Genomic DNA, 16,807 nt, shown 5'->3' with positions numbered 1-16,807 from the left:
AGTGAATACCTTATTACTGAGCCCATGAGTAAGTAAAAGATCAGTGAAAGTACTTTATAAACACCAAAGTGGGTATACATTAAGTACATAGTACTATATGTATGTTAATTATTCATTCAGATAGGAAGATAATGGATAAAAAACAAAGTCACATTCTCTGGTCCTTCCATCAGTTATCACTATTTTCTCTCCTCTAGATCAAAATCTGGTCTGAGGAATAAAGAGAAGCAAGAAATTCACTCATTCTGTCAGAGCACAAGGACAGGCTAAATTGCAGGCAAGACAAATTAACCAACACCGACCCCAATGTACTGGAAGTAAAAGTCAAAATTAGCATTCACTTCTCAGGATCTGGTTATCCAAAATCAATGTGTCCCATGCAAAGAAACCACTTTCTTTCTAAGCTCTAAATTTCTTATCTAATAAGTTAATAGCATGCATAATTTAAAAGCTTATATACAACTGTTAATAACAGCTTTTAGTAATAAAAGTGCCAATGTTTTCATAACATCCCAATTATTCAACAACTCTGCAAAACAGATGTATTGTCATTTTTCTTATTAGAAAACCAATGTCCAAGAAACTAATTCCTTTCCTAATAACACAGCCAGTACTCGGTGATGGCCAGAATTGGGACCAAGCAATACTCTTCCAAATCCCCTAACATATTCAGTTTGTTTCAAAAGAGTTGCTCCACATTATGGCTAGAGTTTTATATAGCCTGTCATATAGACTAATCCACCTAGAAAATGTCAATTTCAAATTATCCATAAATCGGAATCCGCTTAACAACTGAATTTCATTCTCAAAGAGTCCCCCTACCCCAACACCAGTCATTCACAGGCTCCTTTCTCAAGTTTAAAAGCATTCTTCTCCCCAATCCACAAATACTCCAATAGTGACAGTTTTTGTTCCAAATGTTCATTTGTAAACCAGTTCTTAGAATGCTTATTTCTTAGTCCAGATCAAAAATGCCCAGTAGCATGGAGATTACTTCTTGCTCTCTCTGTGAAGAACCTAGAGATATTAATTTAGGTACACATAAATCAAGGAATATTTATTCTGGCTCATCCATTTCACCTTTGTCTACTCACTGATTCTTCACCCTTTTCTTAGAATTAGTTCCTTCCTTTCATTAGTATATCAAAAAACTACTCTTGGTTTGGCTTAACTTCTTGTATATAAACACTACTATAAATATATATTATGTATTTACAAATTAAAAATAGATGATATCCATAAACATTCTGCCTAGACAAACAGTATTATTAACTAAGCTTAGCTTAACATGAAAAAAAAGTCCATTCAAAACATACCTTTTGATTTTCTTCTTTAAAAACTCTCTCTTCCCCCGCTAAACGGGTATGCTTCCTCAGGGCACTTGGAGAGATGTCAATTCTCCTTAAAGTAAAATAAAGTCTATTTGTAGTGACATGAACTTTATGGTTCCAAAAATTCCTAAAATTATCCATTTTGTGAAGGAAATACTAAACAGTTGTTTCTCGCCCAATCAACTAATTTAACATAGCAAGATTATTAATCTAATTCCTAATTAATAAAAACTGTATTTAATAAAAATGAATTAAAATGCTTCAACCCAGTTATTTCTATATAGAAATGAAGCCTGATCTTTTAAAACATCAAATTTATTTTAAGCCATAAAAAAACAAAAAAATAATGGATGTGCGTATATGTATAACTGAATCACTCTGTTGTACTACAGAAATTATCACAACGTTGTAAACTGACTACAATAAAACTTTTTTTAAAAAAGGAAACCATGTTTTGGAGTTCCCGTCATGGCGCAATGAAAACGAATCTGACTAGAAACCATGAGGCTGAAGGTTCAATCCCTGGCCTTGCTATGAGCCAGGATCTGGCGTTGCTATGAGCTGTGGTGTAGGCTGCAGACACAGCTTGGATCCAGCGTTGCTGTGCTTCTGGCTAGGCTGGTGGCTCAGCTCCAATTTGACCCCTAGACTGGGAACCTCCATATGCCCAGATGCAGCCCTAAAAAGACAAAAGTAAAAAAAATTTTAAAACAAGGAAAACATGTTTTGATTAAACTGAGTATTATCATTTTAGTGTCAATCACTCTACAATTACATCATTATCCCCAAGGAACATATAAATAGGATTATTTATGTATCTCCATAATATTTACATATGCAGGGGCTCTTTTATTCTATGGCTTTCCTTGCCTTTTTAAACTAGTGTCAGTTACATCTTCTTAGTGCTTCTTCAGCAATCACTGCCAAAAACCATACCTACCATGTACTGAGCACTGAATTACATACTTTATAACCAATACTACTAATTGTCACCACTACTCTGCAAAACAGGCACTGTTATCCTTGTTTGTAGATGGAAAAAGCTAATGTTCAGAGATAATGCAATTAAGTGAGAGCACAAGAACTTAAACATAATTTTTCAAAGTTCATGATCTTTTCGTGAGAAACGATTCTCTCACCAAGCATTTTTACTTTACAAACTTACTAGAAGTAAATTAAATGCAAGGGTTACTTTACTCTAGGCATCCAACCCCCTCCCAAAATACATATGTGTTAATTATTTAATTCCATACTGGAAAGTGATAGAGTAAGTTCTACCAACCAATTTAAACCAAATGAAACTGAAAATTAAGAAGAAACAGTTAACTACAAACTTTTCAAAACTGGAAATACACACACACTTTTTTTTTTTTTTTTTTTTTGTCTTTTTAGGGCCACACCCACAGCATATGGAGGTTCCCAAGTCAGGGATCGAATCTGGGCCGTAGCCACTGGCCTACACCACAGCTAGAGCAATGCCAGGTGCAAGCCACATCTGTAACTTACACGACAGCTCACAGCAATGCTGGACCCTTAACCCACTGAACAAAGCCAGGGATCAAACCCGCATCCTCATGGATACTACTCAGGTTCATTACCAGTGAGCCACAACAGGAACTCCCTCAAAACATTTTTACATGCCCAGTATATATACCTGTGTATCTCAGGGCTCTTTTGCCGGGTACTATGTTCTTCTGTGGCTTTCTGATACGAAGTAAATCTCTCGTTTAGGGTCATTGCAGCTGATTTGAAGTATTGCTCTGTTGATTTAGGAGAAATACTGCCCAATTAGTTATCTTTGCCTTAAGAGACATTTTCATTTGTGACAGAAGGATATGTAGCAGGTGAAAAGAAAATAAAAATACTCAAGAAACCTAGCAGAAGAGAACCAAGTGTTATGAAGAACTCCTACCCTGTCCCTTTTAACTTACTGTACCTCAACAGGTAACTAATCCAAAGCTCCTCACAGGTCCTTGTCATATTACATATAATCCAAGAACAATAAATATATTAATTTGAGAGTCTCTAATTCCATTTTGATAATGCACTACAATTCCTCAAACAGAACAAAAAGGAACAAAAATATGTCCATGTCCTTAAGCCTTGCCAATAAGAACCAATGAAGTTAACTTCAAGTAATCATTTTCAGAAAACAAAAAATAATGAAATAACTACACAGCTGGTTTTACTAAAATATTATTTCATCAAAAACTATGTTGACAACAAAAACTATATTTAAGAAAAAAACCAAATACTCCCATTTCAGCTGGAAAAGTATTTTTTAAATCAACTAACACTCACTAATTACTCCCCAAATCTGGCATCTTGGCAAACCTGACAGCACATATGGTATTACTGTCTGGTCTTTGAACAATTTTACAATTAGTAATATCAATACTGATTAGTTCTTAAACCATTTCAAGATATGCTGTAGATGTACTATAGAAAGACGCATAAAGTCATGAAATGTTACATTACGAAGCAAGCTATCTGCTTAACAGGTCAACATACATCTGTGTCAACTTACCGCCCAATATCCAGCACATGTCTCATAACCAATCATTAAAACTTGAAACGGCCACTACAAGGGTAGTGCCTCAATCATAATTCCATGAAACCCAGGAATTTGAGCTAGCAACTCAGTTTTTATGCCATTTTTGCCAGGAAGACAGAAGATTCAACTTTGCCTGTATCTTTCAACAGCTATTTTACTTTGAAACATGGATTTGCCATTTCAAAACATATTCCAGGACCTAGTTACAATGAAAAAGAAAACATCACTGGGCATTTTCAGCTCTGTATTAAGTAAGAGCTGTTCAGATCGGTTGCACAATACCAATAATGAAACATAACTACAGTTCTTTAAAAAAAAAAAAAAAGGAAAAAGAAAAAAAGAAAACGAAAAAAGAAAAATTTTTATCAAAACCTGATCTCAAAATTCAGCAATAAATTGTAAAATGTGGAGACAGGTCAAAAAAAGGTGAAAAAAGAAAAAATGTTAATGATTCATATTCTATGTACCACAGTAATATGGTCATACTGGTTCACAAACCTAGTTATAGCCAAATAACAAAACTCTTTTGTTACCATGCTTAATAATTACAGTCAAAAAGAAATTCATTAACTATTCACTGTTTTGAAATATCAAGTGCAATAAAGAATTTGCTAGTGACAAGTTTCAGCTATTATAATGAGTTATTCTCATGTCCAAAGACAAACTTTTCAAAAAACGGCTTTTAAGAGCAACAGCCACAGAGATTCCTGGGTAAGAACCTATTTCAAAGTAAACTGCCTTTCAAACACAAAAACAAAATAATAAAAACAAAATCTATTTGCCCAAAAAATCACACACTGAAACCTTTGAAAATAACTACTAACTTTGAAACTAAAATTACACACACTGGTGAAAACAGAACATCATTACTTTAGCTGAAATGACCACCCTTAACATCTTTCGGACCTAAAGAAATGTCATCAGCATTATCCTAATTAGTCACTATTCATGGAATTGCTACTTATCTAACATACGTTTAAATTTCTAGAAGGTTTTTTCCCCTTTATAGGTCCTAATAAATTTTTTTCTAATTAATCATATAAAAAAGCCAAGTATTATAACAAATTAAGTAACACAAAAATAAGACAGGAAATACCGTTTTTTTCTTAAAGTTTTTTCTTTTTTCTAAAAGTTTTCTTAAAACTTTTGTTTTAAGTTTCTTTAAAAGTTGAAAAGAAACTCAATAAATAATAATGGTACCAATATTGTCTCACTTTGTATAAATCTATGCCAGGAGTACATTATCACAAGCCATATGCATACAATGAAAGACAATCTATCCATAAGCACTCTGCACTTCAAACACAGTATGATGGCACATGTCAAAGACTTTCAGCATTAAATAGATCTAACATGTTTTATTATGATAAAGATCTTTAGGATATGTTTTAACTCTACTTAACATTTCAATTACTTTTTATTAAATAATACTTCCATGGGTTTTAATGCTAACATGACTGATAGCTCTTTCATGAAACTATACTGCTCCAAAATATTAACAGCATCCACATATACTTTCTAGCCCTGGAATGCATTAATCATTACACGTAACTGTTCACTTTATTATTTGTAAGATAAATTTAAATCACAACACTAAACATACTAAACATACCTTTAACATGATGAACCAAGGACACAATGTGTTGAATAAATGACTCCGAAGTGCTTTTGCTGGCCTGTGGCAACTTAATGTGGTCAAAGATGGATCGGAATTCTTGCTCCTTCTTGACAGAATGGACAAGTGTACTAGCAAGTAGCCTGTCTTTAGTCAAGGAAGCAGGTCTGGAATATATCGGTAACAAACAGACACATACAAACAAAATATACCGTTGGTTTGAATATGAAAACACCAAGTATGTTCAAAAAATAAGATAATTAACTGTAGTATTAACTAACCACCCACCGATTATTTACTGGGTATCAATGTGGATTACCTGTTAGAATCATCAAGAGGAACAGGTGCCATTTTGAGTTTGACTTCAGGACGATGAGAATCACTGGCTATCATTTTGATCCTAAGTGGGCTCTCCTCTCTGAAGGTAGATTTCTCTCGTGCATCCAGATTCTTGTGTAGAGGGGGACTGTAATCAAAGAGGTCTTTGAGCTTTTCAGACTTTACCTGCTCAGGTGACTGAGTTTCTTTCTTCACTGTTATTCTCTCAGAATTTTTGTCGTCTTCTTTGTGCTTCTCTTTTGTAGTGCTAGGCCTTTCCACTACATATCCAGTCTCTTTAAGTTTATAATTTTTTTCTTCTCTAAATCCATCACTTTCTCTATTGCCTTTCAATGATACTTTGGACTTGTACTTGGATCCTTCCTCCTCAGTATTCCGGTGAGACGTAGTAGCAAAATTTTTACCCTGATCTGCAAGAACTGACTTCCTGAACTGTCTATAATCCTCTGTCTCCTCTGTGTCATCCCCTTCCGAATCATTAAATTTTTGTTTTCCAGACTCTTTATCACTGAAGTAATCTAGAGCTTCCTGATCTTCCCATTCTCCCTCTGCCCTCCCTTTCTCTGATCCTTTCTCCTTTGGAGCCTCTTTATCCCTGGTATTACCCCTATCAAGCAGGAATACTCTAGACTCTTCATCTGTGAACCTGTGAATAAGCAAAGAAGAGGATGGTAACTCTGGATTGCATTCTTTGTGGATCACTTGCATACTTAAATGTGCTGTCCAATACCACAGGACCAATAGAGGAAAAAACCCTACTGAAAGTGCTTTTTCAGATTCCACTTTCAAAAAGCATTAAAAGCATCCATATAGCTTATATACTGAGTTTTTAAATAAATTTACATATTAGACTTTCTAAAGTTTAAAAAAGTAAAGCCATTCTCAAAGAACTGTTCTTTTTAGTCAGTCCTTTGTCTGCACTAACAAATCCAAATTTCCAGAGATTCTATAACGTACAACACAGCTTAAGTTTAATTTCTGAGGCTAAAAACCACTAATAAAATATACTTATCCAGTAGAATTCTACTTATGATATACTCAAAATTTCAGACTATTTCACTTATCTACTAATATAAATATTAGAGTTCAAAAAAATGACCTCAATGTAGCTTATATTACATGTTTAATATTCTATCTAAATCATGGAATAGTTCTTATATACTTTGCAGTAGAAAATGATTTCTGGCAATGTTAAGTAGAACCTCTGTGTCTGTTCAGTAAGAGTATTAATTTTAGGTTACATAGTGCTATACCATAAATAGTATGCTTGCTGTAATTCCTCACTTATAAATCAAGCACACTACCTTAGCAATCCATTCTCATTAAGTTTTTTAGCAACCCTTAGCGACGCTTGAAATTTAAACCAAGTATCTCTGAAATGTTACTAGAGTAAGAAATACCATTTGTTATCTTTTCTACAGTCAAGCAGATTCAACAAAAATTGACAGCTGGACTGTATAATACCACATGAGAACAGGCAATATACCTGCATTATTTATGTAGATCACATCATAACAGTGAAGAGAACAAAATGCTTTAGCCCCTATGAAATTATTCTCTAAATTTTTACTGTTTTTACAGCACGTTAACCATTAGTTGTATTAGTCAATTTCCCACTTACATTCTTAATTCTGGGCTGACTAAAAATGGATAAAATAAAGAGGAGGAATATGAATTAGTTTCTATTAAAACAATTCACTTCCAAAGTTAACCAGATGTAAGTAAAAACAATTTGGAATTATAAAGAACAAAGTCATAAGCAAAAACAGCTAAATATACATCACAATGCAATTTTAAGTCTTATAAACCTAGAGAAGAATTAATATTATAATCTAATTTTTTTTACTTTAGTTCTTACCTTTTCAAGAATTTTCCTGTCTTTGCAGTGTCCTGATCTCCACCATCAGGATAAAATGAGGAACGTCCCCTAGCCTCATCTCGTGGAGCATTTTGTGGTGTGATTGTCTTTGCAGGGCTTCTTCGTGATGGTATGTGATGAATTGGACTATTCTGAGAAGGACTGTATCGACTAGATCCATTTCCAACAGAACCAGACCTGGACCTTTCAGGACTATGCTGAATGGAATGTGAATGCTGAGAGGGGGTGTTCTTTGCAGAGTGGACTGTACTGAGCATGGGGGCATCAGAGCAAGATGAACTCTGACTAGGTGGTGTAGCAATAGGTGATGGGCTATGGGGTGATCTGGGACTATTATCATAAGCTGAAAGGCCAGGCCAAATATCACCAGATGTGGCTGATGATTTATTAAACTCATCGATAGATTCAGACGGGTCATGTTCAAATGTATCTTTCGGTTCTTCCTGTGATTTATTTTTCAAAGGACTCTCTTCTTGGGGCTCCCCTTCGGCTTTTTTGGTTTGTTTTTCCTGAGACCCTCGTCTTTTAGAGACAGGAGATTTGCTATACGGGGATGAAGAACGAGAAGAGGATGATCGTGGAGACCTAGAGGATCTGTATGACCGGCGAGATCTGCTTCGGGATCTTTGAGAAGAAACGGATCTTCTTTTTGGACTCCTGGAACGTGAACGACCTCGTCTAGGACTCCTAGAGTGTCTTCTATTCCAGACAGGTCTATATCCACCTCGATGATATCTACCTCCTCCTCCTTGATAATACCCTCTACCCCTTCCTCTGTACCCATAAGGTCGTCTCATTCCTCTATTATTTCTGTAATCTCGGCGGTAATCTCTAGAATAAATACGATCTCTACTACGAGATCTTGAATATGTCCTGGATCGAGACCTAGAACTAAAAATGAAATAAATATCAATGAAAAAAAAAATAAGCTATTCCATCCTATATTCTAAATACTTACAGTTGAATATAACATGCAAATAAACTGTCAAAGCTAAAAATGTACATTTTTTAAAAAGCCTTCATTTATATAAAAGTTCACTGTTTTCAATGAAGAACATCTCAATTCTAAGGTAAAATTGAGAAAATAAAGGCCTCAGGAATGAAGGCATAGAAAACAGGAAAAACTGATGTCCAACAATATACCATACTAACAAATGAAAGTACATTTATGCAGGCATTTAAAGTGACAGCATAAAAGAATATTTAATGCCATGGAAGAATTTTCAGCAGTGAAATGCCACTGGTTAAATGCATACATAATGAAAAGTTAGGCCTAGAAAAATTATTAAATAGCATTAATTCTTAATCAGATTACAGTCCCTTTTATTTTAAACTTGTAGTTTCTATTTTCCATGCTCAGTATGTCTTACTATTTAAAGGAAGACAACCAGAAGTAATCATTTTTATACAAAAGAATAAACCTATTGAGACCACAGAGTCAAATTAAAACTACAAAAACAATATACAAAGACTCTTTACTGCCGGATAATTGTGAAATTATCCAATTCACCTCAACATTATAGCAACTGCCCCTTATCTGCAGAAAATACATTCCAGGACTCCCAGTGGACTAACTCTAAACCAAGATAACAACAGGTATAGGTCCATTTCACAGGATTCTGAGAATAAAATGTTAATAAATTAGCACTCTGTGTAAACACTCCTAAGTATTAGCTGACAGATTATTATTTAAATAATTAAAAACACAGTAATTCACCTGTATCTCTTCTTTCTAGAGTGTGATCTTGATCTTGATCGAGAACTAGACTGTGATCTAGACTTTGATCTTGAAGAATGTGATCTAGAATTGGAGCGACCCATTTCTTTTCTCCTAGTCAAATGAGAAAGCAAAAACGGTTAAAATCACAATATGAGTGAAAATTTTCAATTATTTCACTTATTTTCCGATACAATTTATAAGACTTAAGTTCCTCAAAGGGAATTAATTATTATTATTCTTTTCAAGTAAGTACTAAAAGTTAACTATCCCTGACTAAAACTGTATTTTCACCTACATGACAGGTATTGTATACTGAAGACACAACAGAAGAGTTCTACGGACTGCCCCACCTATGTGCCAAAAAGGCAGCAGCTGCAAAAGCCAGAAAAAGCAATGGGATCAGACTGCAGCAGTATGTTAGATGTTATTCCATGCCTGATAAAAATGCCTACCTCTCCTGCAAAAAAGATAAACAGCAGGAGTGTTACAGATGAGGAACCTGAAAAACAGAAATGCAAGTGGCATAATGACTCAAAAAAAAAAAAAGAATAAACCTACCTGACTGTCATCATAAGTGCTAAGTGCTTTATGGCTTTGAAATAGGACTAAACTGACCACTCCATGTATACAATACTGCTTGGAATGGTGATGGGTACTCACTCTCCTAGCAGAATAAAGGTCACTAAGGCTCTGAACAGCTGGAGCCATGACTCTGCTTTCAAGTCATGACTGCAGAATAAAAATGGACTTATGTGACAAGCCTAGTTTACTCGGTAGCGTTCTGGTGAGAAGATGAAAAAGGATGAAAGATGAAAAACTGGAGAACTGCTGCAAGAAAGAGATGTTGGAACTGTAAGAGAACTTTGGCACCAGCATTTTAACTTTTCTAAACACTACCTGATTATCTAATGCAACATTCAGTGCTCACTTACAGAAATCAGTAGCAGGCCTAACTGATTTAAAGATCTACTCTTAACAAAATTAAATAGACACATTTGACTCCCAAGTTTATTCCCGCTACGACTATTTCCAAATGTTCACTAACTTATATAAAACAAGTAAATTTTTTCCATAAAAACCAACTCACTAACCTCTCCTAATAGTCTGCAACTGTCATATATTTAAACCATTTCTCCTACATCTAAATATGTTTTAAGGCACTTTATTTTACCCAGACTGTATTCAGTATTATGAAACAGTACTTACAAGTACTAAGATGAGCTGAATTATAGAAGAGGCAGTGAGGTCTGAATACCTTCTCACCAAAAAAACCCCACATATATGACAAATTCAAGGGGTTTCAAATAAACATTTATTTCAAAATAAAACATAACTATCTTCGAAGACAAATACCAGCTTTGTTTTTCTCACTCTTAATCCCAAGAAAGAAATATGTAAAGACAGTACTCCTCAGGGTTGTAATGAGGATTAAATGAGTTGATACATGCAATATACATGTTTTGTCCATAAGCAATCAACTTTACCTTAATACCCTCCTAAGAGGAAAAAAGCTATGTGACTGAACTCCTCTTGTATGCATAAAGTAAGATGAGTTAAATAAAGTTATTTTGTCTTATTTCTAAAGAGTTCTGTGTTTTGAGTCTTTAAGTAGATGTGTTTATAGAAGTAGAAGATGCAAACTTTTTCCTAAAACTAACTTTTAAAATCTCACTTATTTCATACGAGCCACCAAAACAAAAGCCTCAAACCACATTACTTTCAGTCAGTCTAAATCATGAATTCATGGGAGTTCCCGTCATGGCTCAGTGATTAGCGAATCCAACTAGGAACCATGAGGTTGTGGGTTCGATCCCGACTAGGAACTATGAGGTTGTGGGTTTGATCCTTGGCCTTGCTCAGTGGGTTAAAGATCCAGCGTTGCCAAGAGCTGTGGTGTAGGTTGCAGACGCGGCCCGGAACCCGCGTTGCTGTGGCTCTGGCATAGGCCGGTGGCTACAGCTCCAATTAGACCCCTAGCCTGGGAACCTCCATATGCCACAGGAGCAGTCCAAGAAATGGCAAAAAGACCAAATAAACAAATAAATAGATCATGAATTCAGTAGTCACATTTTCTCAAAAAAGTCAAAACTGGAAATTTGAAAAACAAATGCAACTTACCTTGGGTTTTATTCGGGATCAAGCAGTCAAGTGAAGTTTTTGAGATATTGTAAAACTCTTCCTGGAGAGAATGTTCTGAGAAATTAAACTCTAAATTCAAATTCCTAACAAAGACAAAAAAAAGTTTGAATTAAAATACATTAAAAATCCATTGTTTACAATACATCACACTTAGCACCACAATAAACTCTTAATAAAGTAACTAAATATTTCAAGGAATGGGAAATGGGTATAGGAAATAAATTTGCTTCAACCATAAAAGTTTAAAAGAACTTAACTTTTTTGGTTTTAATCAAAATGCAGCACTGCATTATGAAACTAAAGCACCTCTACTTTTTAATTTAAATACTTAAATTCTAATTTTAGCAACTTGGGCTTTAGAAAACTATTCTGTCATCCCATCAAAAATTCCAAAGTGGCTAGTATAAGCGGCTATCTTGGTATGTCATGTCATATATCTAGAATTGGTATTCATAATGCTATAGTTTATAAGTTGAGTCTTTTAGTGCTCTGCTATTTATCTTATTCTCTCCTTCTACTTCTTTCAGTTTAGTTTCATCAGAAGCTTTTTTAAATTCATATAACAAAATCACAGAAACTCTAAGCTTTGTGCCTAAAAGCATTTTGATACATGTACAGATGTTCCAATAAAAGAACAGCCAGTAGATGAAACAAGTATCTATTGGAAGCAAATGATCTTCCTAAACTAATTTACCATTACGACATAAATAAACTTAAATTTTGCACAAAATGTTAAGTAGTCACTAAAAAGTTTAGCCTTATGAATAACATGCAGTGATTATCAATAACTGTGCAAAAGATAGTCAAAAAATACTAGGAGAGCAGAAACTAAACATTACAAGATTGTACATGCCTATACTCAGTAAATTCATAAACCAGTTTAAATGAAAAAAAAATTAATACAGAAATCTGAATCTTACCAAGCTGATATAATGAAAAATATGTAATAAAAATGAAAATACAAAGTAAAAGAAATAAGATTAAATTGGTGAATGAAAACATGCCCCATAAATACCCATAATCCTATAGCTGAGGGGATTAAGAAATTTGAACTTCAAGACAGGCAGGAAGAATAGGAACCCAGCAATTAAGGGAAATATACCAAAATAAAAATTAGCCCCCCCCAAAAAAAAATCTTGGATACAAAAACAAAAAGATTTCTAAAGTGCCTGCACGTTTAGTTTTAAAAAAATCAAATACCTCAAGAGGGCAGAGAAAAATTCTAATCTTCTAAACTGGTGTGTTATGAAACTTTTACTCTGACCTAGAAGTCCAAAACTACTGATTCACTGCTGGAGGTGATACAAGGCTCATTTTAGCCAACACTTCCCCTAAACAATTCTTTTTTTTTTTTTTTTTTTTTTTTTTTTTTTTTTGTTTTGTTGTTGCTATCTTTGGCCTTCCGGCATGTGAAGTTCCAGCTAGGTCGAATCAGCTGTAGCCACCGCCTACGCCAGAGCCACAGCAACGCGGATCCGACTGTGTCTGCACCTACACCACAGCTCACGGCACGCGGTCATACCCACTGAGCAGGCAGACCGAACCTGCGACCTCATGGTTCCTAGTCGGATTCGTTAACCACTGCGCCACGACGGGAACTCCCCCCTAAACAATTCTAAAAGCTCATTTTAATTTCTATATATCCGGAGAACCAGCTGCCAAATCTCTCTTTACTCCAACTCATGATTTTTTTTCAAGTTCTAAGAAAATACACACTAGAAATAGCAAAGTAAGGGAGGAGGGGCTGTAGGCTGTTAGACTGGTAGATACACATTCTTGTTCATAATCTATATATTCAGGTATCCATACTAAGAACTCAATCCCATGTAAAAATATGACAATTAATTTAGTAATATTTATTTAATACAGTTTATAAATATTTAACATTTAAGAATGTGTTACTAATATTTAAGATAGTATGAAAACTATAATTGACTCACCTACTTTCTTTTTAAATGAAAGTCTACTATGTAGATTGTGCTAGATATTATGGGAGACGTGACTATGTAAAAGCTCCCTGCCCTCCAAAAAAAACCAAAACAAAACTAAAGGAACAGAAATCAACAAATCATTGCAAATCGTGTGCCTGCCAAGTACTGGCTACGTCACTTTCAATAAAATCATCTCAACTACACATTTAACCCCATCTTTCAGCTGAAGGGAACTGCTTTCTGAATTCAAATTTACAAAGATGCCTATCAAATGCCAGACACTATTATTCTACTGTTGGAAATACAGCATTTTAAGTGAGACATTAAGTTCCCTACTCTCTTGGAGTTTATGTTCAAAGTGATGCACTAAGTGTGGAGAGGAGGACTACTAAAGTGGGTCCTTGGGCCCTCTTTAAGGAGGTAAGTTAAAAGACAAGGAACATCGCAAGTATCCACCAAAAGAAAAGTATTCTAGACAAAGACACAAACTTAGCAAATTCAGGATAAAAAGGCCAGTAAGAAGACTGAGACACCGTGATCAAGGTGAGGGTATATAATACAAGGCAGGAGAGGGAGGAATGTATCAGAGCAAACAGTATCTAGTAAAATAGCCCAGAGTAAAGAGCCTAGATTGTTTTCTAACTGTAATGGGAAGGCCCTGGAAAGTCTGATCAGGGCAGACACACGATCACATTTATTTTTAAGATGGCTGCTGTGCAGCGCATGAACAACATGGAGATGAAGAGGAAGACAAAGGAGAAGGTTGAAGTTCAATATAATGGTTGCCTGGATAAGGTGGCAGCAATAAAGATAGACAAAGGAGGCAAGTCCAGATTCTAGTTTAGAAGTACAGAGAGTCAACGATACTTGCTCATAGGTTGTTGTTAGTCGGAGCAGGGAGCAAAAAAAAAAAAAAAAAACCAATGGTGCCCCAAGTCTTGGGCTCTAGGATTTAGAAGCAGCACAAATTTGGAGGAGAAAACAAGAGACTTGTTCACCTTTTTAGGCTGTCCACTGTCACAGAATTCTGTTAATCCAGAATTTGACCAAGATCTCCTATGATCTTCAATACCCTTAAGGTGCCTGATGGGGCCATAACCAAACATGCACTTCAAAATGGGAAATCAAACTTCCTTTACTATAACCAATATTATTTACTAAAAGACTAAAAAGAGAATAAATTGCTTCACACACTTTTATCCAATTGATTCATCACCCAGTGAGGAACACAAGAGAATAAGCCAGGCTTTATTCTTTAAGGAAAATTATTAAATATCTAACAGAGCCTATCATTTATGGAATAATACATAACAATCAGCTAGAACACATGTGATGAAAAGAGCAAAGATAACCAGACTCAACAAAATACAGGAGGTGAAACTCTCCAGAATAGATTCTTTAGGTAACCCTATCAAGCACACTTGAGCCAAGTCTTAATTTTAGCATATTCAGGGAATTTGGACTCCAGAGTTTTGTAAACAAATTGTTGCTATTCACATCTTTAATAATCCTAAAAATAACATCCTGTGACTATTACTCCAATAGACTAGACTGGAAATTCTGGCTTGACCAACACTGGACAAATTACCTCAATCTCTTTCAGTTTCAGTTTCCACAGATATGAAATAAGACTAATGATGGTACTTACTCATAGATTTAAGGTTAAGTGAACCAAACTAATGAATGTAAATAGCTTAAAGTTTGGCACATGGTACGCCCTCAAACGTTAACTGTCATTATTGGTAAAAGCGGTCTGTGACAGTCTTTTCTGCCATTTACCTATTAGTTGGCTTCAAGTGATTTCTATAAGTAAGTTTAGTATTTTCAATATAGCATTAATCAGCATTATTAAAAAAGTCAAGAAATGCTTAATAAAATGATGGAGTTTTGCTTTAAAATACTCTAGGAAAAAAGCAAGTTAATATTAAAATTAGTAAATGCTGATATTTATAAACCCAGATGATGAGAAAAGAGTTCTGAGATTCTACTTTGCTGCTTGAAAATTTCCATAAGTAAAACAGCTTTTAAAAAATGACAGGCTTAGTCACAAATTTTTAGTTCTTTGTCCAGCTTCTTGTCACCCTGCTTTAAAAAAAAACAAAAAGGGAGGGTTGGAGGGCACAAAGAACTAAGAAAAAGAAAACTTGCATTCCAGACGAGATTGTGCCACTCCCTGGTTCAAGTGGCCTTAAAAAGTTTTCTACCCTTTTGGCCTCCACTTCGTAAATGGAGAAATACTGGATCAAGTAAAATTAAAGTGTCTGAAAACTCCAAAATAATTTACAAATGTAGGCCTGTATTATTATTACATTGTTTGTAGATTGCTCCCCCACCCTCCAGCCCTGGGAACAAATAAAATATTTATAAAATACTTAAGACTCTGAGGTAACACTGATGACCATTAAGAAACTGGAATTGAAAAATGAACAAGTTCTTAACTTTACAACCTCAACATTTACACTTACTACCCAGAAATAAGTTGGGCTTCTTGATTCCCTTATCTACTTCGTTATTAAACAAATTACTGTAAATTATACAGTAGAATTCGACTAGTATTTGACTAAAAATGATTTTGAATGTCGTTTCTGGAGGAAATTCCCAATCCAAAGCTCCATGTAGAAATGAAAAGACTTTCTCCATTTCTACAAGTCTTTCCTCACATAGTTAATCTAGTACAGCTAGGTGCCCACGAAAGTCATTCAATAAATAATACCTGACCTACCAAATGCCAAGTTTTTACAGGTCTCTCTCCAAGTCCTAAAACATCATTGTTCTTCCAAGTCAAGAATCAGCTCTCGCCAAAAAATTTCCTTTGCTACTATTTTAATTATACGAAATCAAGGGGGTTCCAGTGTTTACCACAATGAAACAGTGAAAGAGTAGTACTGTTAAAACAAGATGCTAATGCCATCAGTACATAGGCTTTAGGTTGTTCACCAGGAGTTATTTCAGACACCCAAACCTCAGCATCAATTAGTTACTGCAAATTAACTAGGATCACAAAAAAATGCAAATAAACTGGTAGCAGATTTTCTTATGTAAAGGTTCTTTATTGTCTACACTGCAATCGGAATTCCCAAAAAAATTTTGCTTCTTAATACCAAAAAAAAAAAATTGTAAAGGTGCTGCTGCAAAAACATACAAGTCTGAAGTAGCTACTTACTCTACATCATTTGCCTCCAACTTTAGTCTCTATTTTTTCAATTCTAAAATGCTTTTTTAAAAAAAAGTTTGACGTAGAAAAGTAGCTGCCAGTACTGCTGCTTGATTTTAACGAGACAAATCTTAAGAGTAAAGTC

General features: G+C 34.8%; 1 protein-coding gene across 9 annotated transcripts in view; it reads right to left on the bottom strand.

The window, feature by feature from the left end:
- Nucleotides 1–16,807, bottom strand: part of BCLAF1 (BCL2 associated transcription factor 1) — a 30,814-nt gene that overhangs the window by 12,889 nt on the left and 1,118 nt on the right. For 4 of the 9 annotated variants that reach the window (XR_002336956.1, XR_002336981.1, XM_005654383.3 and 1 more), the window contains exons 2-8: nt 11,557–11,660; nt 9,436–9,549; nt 7,698–8,609; nt 5,820–6,485; nt 5,498–5,667; nt 2,986–3,091; nt 1,317–1,401 (exon numbers count right to left, since the gene is read on the bottom strand). Coding sequence is in view for 5 of the 9 variants with exons in the window: in XM_005654383.3 (XP_005654440.1) it covers nt 1,317–1,401; nt 2,986–3,091; nt 5,498–5,667; nt 5,820–6,485; nt 7,698–8,609; nt 9,436–9,539 (2,043 nt within the window). In the remaining 4 variants the exon portion in view is untranslated. 9 annotated transcript variants of the gene reach the window in all.

The sequence above is a fragment of the Sus scrofa genome, chromosome 1, assembly GCF_000003025.6.
Source record: "Sus scrofa isolate TJ Tabasco breed Duroc chromosome 1, Sscrofa11.1, whole genome shotgun sequence".
NCBI classification, from domain to species: domain Eukaryota; kingdom Metazoa; phylum Chordata; class Mammalia; order Artiodactyla; family Suidae; genus Sus; species Sus scrofa.
This window is presented reverse-complemented; position numbering and strand designations above follow the sequence as displayed.